General features: G+C 42.8%; 1 protein-coding gene across 3 annotated transcripts in view; it reads right to left on the minus strand.

Annotated features, from left to right (window-relative positions):
• Positions 1-12765, minus strand: part of LOC105012548 (retinoic acid receptor beta) — a 123488-nt gene that overhangs the window by 5758 nt on the left and 104965 nt on the right. For all 3 annotated transcript variants that reach the window (XM_010873466.4, XM_010873465.4, XM_020050232.3), the window contains exons 5-6: positions 5912-6088; positions 1731-1935 (exon numbers count right to left, since the gene is read on the minus strand). In XM_010873466.4, coding sequence (XP_010871768.2) covers positions 1731-1935; positions 5912-6088 — 382 coding nt within the window. The remainder of the gene's footprint in view (positions 1-1730; positions 1936-5911; positions 6089-12765) is intronic.

Here is a 12765-nt window from a genome sequence, read left to right on the forward strand (position 1 = left end):
TTGCACTATGCTAACGTCTGGCAACCGAGATATGCTTTGTAAATGTCTAGAAACAAGAGAGATGTCTGAAACCTAATTTGATGTCTACACATTCGGTCGTTGGTATTTATTTAGGGAATGCAATGTCCTTGAGCTAAGTGGTTGGTTCTGGTCCTGCTGTGCTGTAGGCCTCCAGTGGGTTTGTAGAACAGACTTCAATAATGGGTGCATGGTGTGTTCCAGCCCACAGGCACTTAGGGGCTTAGTTTTATGCCCCATTGGTAATCTGATTAGAATTTTAATCTTGAACGGTAATCTCAATGGAAAATTACAAGGGCATCAAAAACGTGTTCTCTCAGTACTGCATAGTTCTCAAGAGCCAGTCGACCAATTATTTTTTTTCTCAACACTTTTTTTTTAGTTTTTTGCCTTTGCAGTACCACTACAGTCCAAAAGATGTCAGTGTGTGAGTGTGTTTTAAACACCGGCCCTGCTTTGGGACCCGAGGCCTCCCAGTAACACAGTCACATTACATTAAGACTCACAGCAGATAGCTTAGTTCTTCACTCTCTGGATTATGCAATGGCATGTAATGTGTGGCAAAACTCTGGGGATTCACGGCTTCAAGTGGAGACTTACCCCCAAAACACACACCGTAGAAAGACAGAGAAAGAGTGAGAGAGCGAGAGAGAGAGGGAGAGAGAGTAAGAGCAGGGGAGGCACATGTGTCAGTGTGGGTGTGGGATCTGTAACCACATTATGCAATGATGTTGAGCTGTGTGTGTTTCTATCAATGTCCGCCTGCCGCATCACAAACCTAACCCGCTAACCCTAACCCGCTAACCCTAATTCTAATCCTAGACCTTATCACAAACCTAACCCGCTAACCCTAATTCTAATCCTAGACCTTATCACAAACCTAACCCGCTAACCCTAATTCTAATCCTAGACCTTATCACAAACCTAAACTTAACTGGCAAAATGTTGTCACATTTTCACATTTGCCGGGTTTTAGTTAAGCAATAGCACATGAGAAAGTGGTATCTGGTCAATACCAACGCAGCCCAGAGCAGGTCATGAGCATGACCCATCGCACCTGGACACAGCGCTTCGCCGTGGTATACCACAAACTCTCCAGACACCATATTAATATTAAATTATTATAAAACTGTTACCAACTCAAGTGGAATGAGTTGTGATCTCATACCCAAGGTCTACAGTCTCCAAAACCTTCAACCAACCAATGTATCAACCGTTTTATGTCTGACACCCTCTCTTACATGATGTAACAGAGATGCCCCCTGGGGCTGTGATTCCAAATCACTCCTAGTATGACTGTGAGGAGGACACACAGCTTTGTTTCAATTGGACAGAACAGGCTGTCACTCTCGCCTTGTCGTCTAAACAGATCATTTGGTTCGATTTTTTTTTTTCAGTTGGTAGGCGATTTCAGGTGGAAGATCTTGTGTCTGGAGTGGCTCTTAAAGTGACTATAATCTGCCTCATCTTCTTGGCCTCTGACCACTTTCTCTTTGCCCTGCTTTTCCCGGGACACCACACTGTGAAGCACAGCCCTGGGGATCACTGTCTCGCACCACCCCCTCTGTCACTAATGAAACAGAAGCTTCACGCACTTTAAAAGTCTTTGTGAACGTTACTCACGCGTGCTCGAATGAAGCATTTAAGGAGGCTTTACGAACGCATTTCGTATGCCGTTATAATGTAACCTTCCAAAAGAAAGTACTCTGTACCTCCGGAGATGAGGCAGATGGCACTGAGCAGGCCGGTCTCTGTGTCGTCCATCTCGATGGGAAGCAGCTGGTGTGCGAAGGTGAAAACCAGGTCTGTGAGCGGGCCGAAGCCGGCGTTGTGCATCTGGGTCCGGTTCAGGGTCAGCCCGTCTGAGAACGTCATGGTGTCCTGGTCCGGAGTGTAGCGCGTACAGATGCGCAGGATCTAGGTGACAGGGGGACAGTGGAGGGGGACAGGTAACATACACACCCAGTACTCAGTGGCATCCATACTTTTTCGTTGGTAGCAAGGGGACTCGGTCCCCGATCACTCCCACGTTCAAGCCCACATTTTCAGACGTCTCGGCTGATCCAAACACCCGCTGTGATTCGATTAATATCCAGCTGCGACGTTTATATAGTCTTTGAACCAACATGCATAGAAGGTTGCCCTATAGGACCTGACTGAGGCATTAAGGGCTGTAGTTACAACGCGGTACTTGACATTTCTCCAGCGATGCCCCGTGGATGCCCACACACACCAGGCATCTAGAAGAACAGCGTAGGTGCACTGGAGCTAGGACCGCTGTACATGATGAAGACATACAGTATCTCACAAAAGTTAGTACCCCCCTCACATTTATGTAAATATTTGAGTATATCTTTTCATGCGACAACACTGAAGAAAATGACACTTAGCGACAATGTAAAGTAGTGAGTGTACAGCTTGTATAACAGTGTAAATTTGCTGTCCCCTCAAAATAACTCAACACACAGCCATTAATGTCTAAACCGCTGGCAACTAAAGTGATGTCACATGAAAGGTCATACTCAAATATTTACAAAAATGCGAAGGGTGTACTCACTTTTGTGAGATACTGTAGCAGTAATACCAGTATGACCTTGACTCAATTATATGGAGGAACATCCTTACTGAGCCACTCACTGCTCATCCATGCTGCTACATTGTCTGTGTGTGTGCGTGTGCGTGCATGTGTGTGTGTGCGTGTGTGTGTCTGGCCAGCCGGTGTGTCTCTGCCAGCTTCCATGTTTTATTCTGTTTCATGTTTTGGACGCTCTTGCCACTAACTGTCAGCACATGTTATCACACACACACTCATGCATGCACACACTCATTCTTACACACACACACACACAATTATACTCTCACACGCACACATGCACACACACTAGCTGTCAGCACCAGCCCACTCAAATGGCTTCAAAGGCTGAATGCCTGTCTCTTTATTAGACACAAACACACCAACACATACACACACACAAACACACCTACACACAGCATTTGATCCTCCCTCACACAGCTCTGGAGCACAATACGCAGGGCGTGCCCTTCACTGTAGAAACCTGTCAGAGTGTGTGTATGTATTGTGAGCGTGTTTGTGTGTGTGTGTGTGTGAGAGAGAGAAAGTGATCTCAGCAGGACTTCTCACCTCTGCAACTCCACTGGCTTATCTCATTGAGAAACAATAAATAAACAAATCCTTCTAGAAAAACTATATCATTTCCACCAGGAAGCGATTCTGTAATACGCCGACTACTAAACTAGACAACAGGAGAGAACACAGTAACACCCATAATATAAACCTGTAGGATAAGATCTATTGAATAACAATAATCACATACATCTTTAGGATAACATCTACTGAATAACAATCACATAAACCTGTAGGATAAAATGATGAATGTTATTGTTCCCTGTTGACTAGTTTGATAGTCGTTATATTAAAGAATGGCATCCTGGTGGAGGTTTTATATACTATTTCTAGAGGAACTGAATAACAATAATCACCTAAGCCTGTAGGATTACATTGACACCCAGTATATTTATTTTGTTTTCAGGTTAAAAATCTAACCATCCTTAAAATAAGGTACTTTTTTCTTAATAAGCTAAAGTTGTGTTAATTAATAACGCTTGGTTTTAGAAAAAATGCCTTGAATATCGTGTAATTTGTCTTGTTCCATTGGCAGATTATTTCACTTATTTCAAGCAAATATCGTGAAATAGTCTTATTTTTTAAAGATTATTTTTTTGCAGTGTATCTATGTATTCAATTACCGCAATCACATAAACCTGCAAGATAAGATTCATCCTCTTCTCAATAACATTAATCACATAAACACATAAGATAACATCTATCCATTTCAGCAGTCGCTGGACAGAACAGCCCCTCTACAGGAATCACACAGTAATCACATTCATCATGACATTTTAAATGTAGAATATAGTCAATAGTACTTTAGTCAATAACAGGATCCTGAGTGATAGATGAGGATGCTTCCACTCTGCAGACTGGACAGTCTTGTAACCACTGTGCTGTAAGCTACCAGGCAGCAACAAGTCATGCCGCTTTGAATCGATTCTGCTTTGAAACACAACATGATACAGAGACATTGGCCTGATTAGAAGCGGATCTGGAGCTCAGTTGTGTGTGTTTGTGCGTGTGTGTGTTTCTGTGAGAGAGAGAGAATAAGAATTTCCTTTTCAGGTCAGGCGGTGCCGGGGGGTCTGAGCTGAGCATGAGAGCAGCGAGGGAGGAGAGGAGTCGAGGGGGCCAATGAGTTGAAGCATAGAGATCATCGGGGTAGATCAGGTAGACTGAAGCAGCTGACTAAAGACATCTACATGGAGCCAGACTGACAGAAAGGCACATGACAAGAGGTTGAGACAATACACGCTTCCTCCCTTGTCAGACCACCCAGTTTGACCCTTGCCCCCCCCCCCCCCTTCTCGGTCTCATTACTGAGGCTGCATCAGCAAAGCACTCGACTCCACTACTCCCATGAAAACCAAGCCTCAGCCAGGGGCGGTCTGCTGACAATGACACTCACCGTAGTAAGACAAACAGGGCTTTCAATCAACCCAAATGAGATTTGGAACTGAGTAACGTCTGAGAGACTCTAACCTAACGTCCTGGATGCATACTAATTGACGTCAGGATCATTTACCCTGCTCTTCTATTGGCTGGCTGGGCCAAACGACCAATAAGGTCGAAAGACGGGACTCCAGGGAGCAAATTCAGAGGTTAAACCCAACCCCCTGTAGGTTCCAGCTTATTGACTAGCTACCTCAATAAAGAGAGCAAACCCAGTTAACAGAGACCTCCAGACACTAAAGTACTGATGGAATTAGGCCAAATCCTTTCTCATTAAATAGAAACCTGCAAATTTGGTTATGCGGTGAAGGTATGTTCTGTTTCTGCATCAGCAGACTCTGCTAACCAATATAAAACATATTCAAATGTAATCGGTTTAGTATAATTAGCACTGTGATAAAATGTGCATGGATGGAGGTGAAGGGTGGATTAGCCAACCCCAATCCTCAAATAAAACATTACCCTTATCTAAGCTGCGGCAGGATCATTACTACATGGCTTGACGTATTAATTACACTGTGTTGCCATCTGTAGATTACTGCATGTTGACGTTTTAATTCTGGCGTGTTTTGCCATGTCTTAGCTGTCTGTCGAAACACACAAACGTTGAGGCATTCATTTTTAGGGTTGGGGTTAAGGTTTGGAAAAGGCTGAAAACATAGGAGTTCCTATCACTAGGATGTGACACGCGACACTCAGAGCCAGAGTAGATCTCTTAAAAACCCACCGGCTATCGCCATTCAGCATTCTAGCTAGCATGCTCCCTGAAAACTTGCGACATCTGTGGCATTGTGCTGTGTGATGGAAATGCACATTTTAGAGTGGCCTTTTATTGTGGCCAGCCTAAGGCACACCTGTGCAATAATCATGCTGTCTAATCAGCATTGTGATATGCCACACCTGTGAGGTGGATGGATTATCTTGGCAAAGGAGAAGTGCTCACTAACACAGATTCAGACAGGTTTGTGAACAATATTTGAGAGTAATAGGCCTTTTGTGTACATGGAGAAAGTCTTAGATCTTTGCGTTCACGATGATAAATGGGGGCTAAAACAAAAGTGTTGCGTTTATAATTTTGTTCAGTGTAGCTGCTCATGTTGCCACACGCAGACAGACGTCTCGGAAGGTCCAAATGTAAACGGTCTCATCCTGGGATATTCTTTAAGAGAAGTGGACTGTTGTTTTATTTACTAGATATTTGTATTACTTTCAAACTCCTGATGTTTACTGGTATGTGCATGAAGAGAGCTTTGACCAGCGTGATGTGTGTGCTGGGCGTGCCTGTGCCTGTCTGAAACCAGTTCTTACCAGTATGTCGAGACAGGCAGCTTTCAGCAGCGTGATCTGGTCAGCGATGGTGAGTCCCGTGAAGCCAGGCACTCGTTTGGCAAACTCCACAATCTTTATAATGCACTTAGTAGCCAGCTCACTGAACTTATCCCACAGGCCCAAGTCCAACCTCACACGCTGCTCTGCACTGGAGTTCTGGAAAGGGAAGAGACACACAATTTAACAGGCACGCAAGCAAACACACAGAGTTGCACACACACACGCGCGCGCACACACACACAGTCAGGCGAGAGGCTGTGAGGCGCCGTCATGAGACAACGTAAGGTGCTAATAAGCCCCGTTTTTAACCCACCCTGCTGTCGGTCGTTGTATACGAATAATAACAACAGCCATCCCTTTTGACACTAAAGACCTATAGAACATTGTTGTCATAAACAGAGTTTGGCTCAAGTGGTCTGTGGAACAGTAATGAGAGTTAAGAGTGAGAGAAGAAAGAAAGAAAGAAAGAAAGAGAGAGAGAGAGAGAGAGATGTGGGAGGAAAGATGGAAAGCAGCCATAGAGTTGTGACAGGTAGAAGGGACACTGATGTTAGAGGACGCAAATACAGTTATGTATCTAAATGTTTATATCTACACAAGCACACTGGCCAGAGAGGAGGAATGGATTAGGGAAAGGTGGAGGGAATACAAAGGAGGGAGAAAGTCATTAGGAAGTGGAGGGAGGGCTAGGAAAAGAAAAGAAAGAAGAGGTGGAGAAAGGATGGCAGGCAGAAAACAGGCAGAAGGACAGGCAGAAGGACAGGCAGAAGACAGGCAGAAGACAGGCAGAAGACAGGCAGAAGACAGGCAGACGTGTGTGCATATAAACAAGGTTTTTATCTGGGGAGACAGCATGACGTTGATGAGGCGTGGGTGTGTAAATATCGCACTCCCTGCTCTTGTTAAAAATCAACAACTTCATCTTCACGCCGGGTCTGTATACAGCATTTTACAATAATGATTCTCCCATGTATTGACATTCAGATCATACACAGCTAAATCATTATTTCATATTCACTCTCAATGAAGTTGTTTTGATTAGCAGCAGTCTGGTGAGACAGTGAGGAGAATGAGCAAGACGTTCTAAACTCAGTAGATCAGATGACGAACAGAATGAGAACAGAAAGGAATGAAGGCACTTGCAGAAGGCAGAAGAGATGGAAAGATTTCAGGACGACCCTGGGGAGTCCAAAAGACAGAGCCCAAAAGACAGAGCCCTGAGAGAGATCGAGGTAGTGATGGATTCAGACATCGAAAGACAGAGAAGGACAGAGGTAGAGCTAAAAATGTGGTCAGGTAAAGAAAGATGGGGAGACACAGAAAGAAAGATATATCTGGACAGAGATATATAAAGACAGAAATAGAGATGTAGATAGATACTGTACCAGTTAAAACACACCCACCCATTCAAGAGCATTTTTGTTTTACTATTCTCGACGTTGTTGATTAGTAATGAAGACATCCAAACTATGAAATAACACGTGTGGAATCATGGAATTATCCTGCTTTTTCTCACTGTTGTGGATAACAGACAAAATGAAGACCCTTGAATGTGTAGGTGTGTCCAAACCATGGAGTGGTACTGTGTATACCGATTGACAAAGACAAAATGAAGAGCGTAAGCATGTGTGTGTAGGAAAAGTGTGTTCAGTAATGGTGTAGATGGAGCAGCTGATGGTAATTTGTTTGTTTTTAGATAGTTTACATGAAATGGCCCATCTGTTCTGGATGACTGAGATTCCCCAGCCGGCTTGTCTGTGTTCACACCAAGGGCATTGACACACAAACGCACAAGTGCCTTAACACAAGCACACACACTGACTCAGGGACGGGTCGAGGCTTTTGGGAGCCCAGAGCAAGATTTCTTATTGACATTTTTTTTTTTTTTGCAGCTTACTTCTTTCCATGCCAGGTACTTGGCTACAGGGCGGAGGAAAAATGTGGCCATATTAAAACGTTGTCTATTCATTTTGCCACGGGTTACGCCGGTATTTGGAAGACAAACTCTGGTCATCCATCTCTAGTCATGAACTCAAAGCACGCTGGCTCCCACCCCCCACCCCAAAAAAACCTGAATCCTAAAGAATGATTTCATGCTATTCCTCCAGTATGTCACAGACTGAGGGGGTCTGTGAAAATTCCATACGTTTTTTAAGTTTTTCAGTTCAGAAAAATAAATATATTGACCAAGGAAGAGAATGCGAGAGATGGAGAAAATCACTGAGAAAGAAGAGACAAAGAGAAGCCTACAGTATAACCACTACTAATACAATCTTAGAACAATACTCATATTATTACAAAGCCTGGCAATACCAAGAGCTAAGCAAAGATAAGAGTCCCTTCATCCAACTGATATTGTGTCTGACTTCACAAGCCTGTTTTAGTAACACACTGTACTGTACTGTACTGTCTTAGGATCAGAACATCCTATCAATCAAAAGAATCCAAGTTACAACGCACCTCATTTACATTTCAAGTCAATTCAACGCTTATTGAAAGCAACAGACAGTAGCAATTACATACATATTCATACAGGCCCTATAGGGGGCCTATAAGATATACTTATTAGAAAACAAAAACACAACCCAAAATGCTGCTCCATCTGGATCTAAATCAACAGCATAACCCGGGGAAATACTATTAAAAATTATACTGATCAAAACCTTTTTAAAAACCTTGACAAAACACAGGCTCAGCTCACCATTAACAAAGGGCAACAGGAGAAAGCCTGTCTCCCTGTATAGGAAAGGCAGTGTGATCTCTGTACTATGAAAGAACCATGGACAGAGCTGCACTTCTGCTGTTCTGCATCTGTTCTCGTAAAATACAAATTAACTGGAAACCATTACTTCCCAATATTTTAACCTATAATGAAAAGTTGAAAAACCTTTCAGAACACACAAACACTCCTATTAGGAATGCTGCCAACCCTATATACAGTCATGGACAGAAATATTGGCACCCTTGCACTTCAGATAATGCACCATTTCTTACAGATAACTGTTGAAAATAAAAAATATTTTCATATCCACATATATGTCTTTGGTTTACAGTAATTATTTACTAAAACTTTTAAAATGGCCCATACAAAAAGGCTTTAAATACATCCCCAGAGACATGGATGTCCCTGTTTCTACCTTATGCAATGTTATCAAGAACTTCAAAGTCCATGTCGCTGTTGCCAACCCCCCAATACATGACCACAACAAAAAGCTTGATTGAAGAATGCAGCAAAGGATTGTTCAAATGGAGAAGGAATCTCAATCAACTGCCATCCTTCACCAACAATCTCCTGTGGACAGGTGAGACCAAATTTTCTGGTAAAGCGCACCATCTTTATATTTACAGAAAACCAAATGAAACCTTCAAAAAACAAAAACCCCTTCCCCACAGTCAAACATGGAGGATGTTCAGGGTTTGCTTTACATAATCTGTCGCTGTGTTCGTGGCATCCTGCAACCTGGAGAATACCAAGGCTGTCTGTCAAAGGTCATAGGTGTCCCAGCAGGACAATGACCACAAATACACTTCAAAAAGGACCCAGGAAAGACAAAACACTGGACTCCTCTGAAGAGATCTGAAAACAGCCCTCGGAAGGCATCCTTCAAATCTGGGTGAACTGGAACAGTTTGTGCAAGTAATGTGGGCCAAGTTGCCAGTACAGATGTGCAGGAATCTCAAGTGTGGCTATAGGAAGCATAGGCGCCGATACCGTGGGTGCTCCGGGGCTCGAGCACCCACGGAAAATAGCGAGCACCCACGGAAAATAGCGAGCACCCACGAAAATACCGAACACGAGCACCCACGTGTGCCAGACCGCCAGTCGGCTACATTCATTTAAAATTAAACTTGCCGTTGGTGATATGTGAAGCGTCTGTCACACTGTGATTGGTTATGTCGATGTTAGTGACAGCGACATAACCAGTCGCCTGCTCCGGGTGCTCCCTATCCACCAATCACAGCGTTTCTCAGATGAAAAAATGCCACTATCAAAAACTTGTAGCAGAAATTAGGGAGAAACTCCCAGACACTATGTGTAGTTTTTTTTAATTGATATTTAGATAATAGCGCATAACATTAATTTCCCACTAACTGATCGCGGTTAGGCCTACGTGTCAGTTAAACTTTTCATCTCCAATCCTGTATTTGTGATAAGTGGTACATTTTGAAAGATCTACTTTACGGCTTTATTAATAAGTAAATGAATAGGTGTGCGTAGTGCGTTTATATATGTATATATAGGTGTATATATAGGTATATAGGTGTGTGTGTATATATAGGTATATAGGTGTGTGTGTATATATATATATATATATATATATATATATATATATATATATATATTCAAATGGCGTGCGCCTATGAGCACCCACGGAGGAAAACATAAATCGGCGCCTATGATAGGAAGCACTTGGTTGCAGTTATTTTGACTGTTTATTAAGGCTGTGTTAGAAATCACTGTGTCTAAGGTGTTTATTTTCTGATTTAAAAAGATATATTAGGTTCAGAATCAAAAACGTTTCAGTCGAAGGTCTGTAATATGAACAGTGAAATAAAAAATTACGAAGACCAAATTCTTTTGTCAATTTAATCCTATTTTTACTTATTAGAAAAACTATAGGGGTGTGAATACATTTGGTCGCTGCAACATCCTTCCAATTGGTGTCTATAATGTTACTATACAGATCGTTAGTTTCCTGTACCTATTTTGATATGTTCATGTTCAATTGCTAAAAACAAACTTGTTCTTTTGTAGCAAAGTGCTTTTGCACTGTCACAAATGAACATGTACGTAAAGCTAATCTACATTTGAAATTGACAGGCTTTTTGATTGAATTGTAAAAAAACAGGAATATGGACAGAGACAAAGACAAAGAGATGCAGTTTTATTGTATTTGTTATGAGCCCCCGAGAGTGTGTGTGACAGACAGTCAGTCAGACAGAGTAGTGGACATTAGCTGAATGTTTCACTCACTGTGAAGGAGGTGCCGAACCAACAGACAATAATGCTGTGTGTTGCTCCTGACAGGCTTACTGGGGAGGACAAAGGAGATGGAGGGATCGATGGAAGGAGTCTGATATTAAAGCTACTTGTCTTGTTCCTCCCCTGGGCAGAGGAGTAGGGAAAAAAGGAAGGAAGGGAGGGCGGGGGAGCGAGATTCACAGTTTGATTACCTCTCCTGCCCCATCCCCCCTTTCACCCTGCAATCTCAGTCAATTACCCCAGTCCCAGAATTCAATATAGACAAACAAGGAAGTGGCTAGGGAGTTCTAATTTCATTCAAAGGCATTTATCCAAACAAATTAGACAAGATGCAACTTTAGAAAATATGCTGCCAATGAAGTAACCAACGCTACACACTTCATCACTGACCACGGCGTGTGTGTGTTTGTATGTGTGTGTGTGTGCGAATGTGTGTAGAGGCAAAAAAACATAATCTTGTCAGCACTATTATCCAGGATGAACCTGTGAAGGATAGTGACAGTAGAAGATGGCAGTAATAATGGAGCTGATGGTCAATCGCTGACTGGGCCATATAACACACAACCACCCACTTACACACACACACACACACACACACACACACACACACACACACACACAGACATAGACACACACACACCCAACCACACACAGAGACACACACACACACACACAGCCACTTCTCCTTGAAGCAGAGGGACACATCTCCCTAATGTTTTATTTTGTCTTTTAAAGTGCCGGGCCGTTTTTCATCACCATCACTGTCAATGAAGCCTTATTCATCGTCATGCTTTAAGCCCTCTCAGTCACCCTCTCTCTCTCTGCTATCTCCCCTCACCGAGCAGTGAACTCCTAAATCACCCAGGACTAGGATTGGAATATTTCACCACATAATTGGAGCTTTAACCTAATCTAGGGAGCTGAGAGAGAGTGCTGAGGAGGAGTGACGTTCAAAAGGCATGTCCGTTTGTAATAATGAGCTATTTCTCCCAGTCTGTGGACCCTAATAATTACCAGTGATCCAGATTAAGGTGTTATCTATCTACAGGATACAGCTACTGCTGTTACAGTGCTGACACATCCTGCCTAAATGTCTGACAGACTGAATGAAACTGCGGAGGGAGCGACGAATCGTTTATGTCGCACATTTTGAAAGAAACTTGCCATAACAATCTGTTATTCACAAACGGACCGAATGGTCAGATGGTGGCGCTATGAAAAAAAGTGAAACAAAAAAAAGAGGGTCACGCCCCTTACACGTGCAGTCATGAAAATCTTGCAAATACAGTGCCTTTGGAAAGGCATTCTATAACACTACATTGTGTTGTTGTGTTATAGACTTAATGTAGAAATTATTGAAAATATAGTTTGCCATCAGTCTACATACAACAACCTATAAAAACCTCAGTCTCTGTAAATGCGCCTTTGGCAGAGATTTGGGTATGCCTTTGCACACCAGTATTTGGTCTGTTTCAACCATTCTTGTAGATCCTCTCCAAATCTGTTAGATTGGTTGGGGAGTGTTGTTGAACTGTGATCTTCAAGTCTCCCCATTGAATGGAGTTCAAGTACAGGCTTTGGCTGGGCCACTCAAAGGCAATCACAGATTTGCCCAAAGACACTCCATCACAGGACCTCAGAATGGGGAGGCACACCTTGGCTGTGCTCTTCAAGAACCTCTCTGTATTTCTATCGATTCCTCCTTCCCTTAATCTTTACCAATCTCTCAGCCTGCTGCTGAGAAGCATCTTCATAGCATGATGCTCCCACCACCAAGCTTCACCGTTGGGATGGTATTAGGTCAGTAGTTCCCAACCATTTTCATTTACTGTACCAAAAACAGAATTTT

The sequence above is a fragment of the Esox lucius genome, chromosome 10 (genome assembly GCF_011004845.1).
Source record: "Esox lucius isolate fEsoLuc1 chromosome 10, fEsoLuc1.pri, whole genome shotgun sequence".
NCBI classification, from domain to species: domain Eukaryota; kingdom Metazoa; phylum Chordata; class Actinopteri; order Esociformes; family Esocidae; genus Esox; species Esox lucius.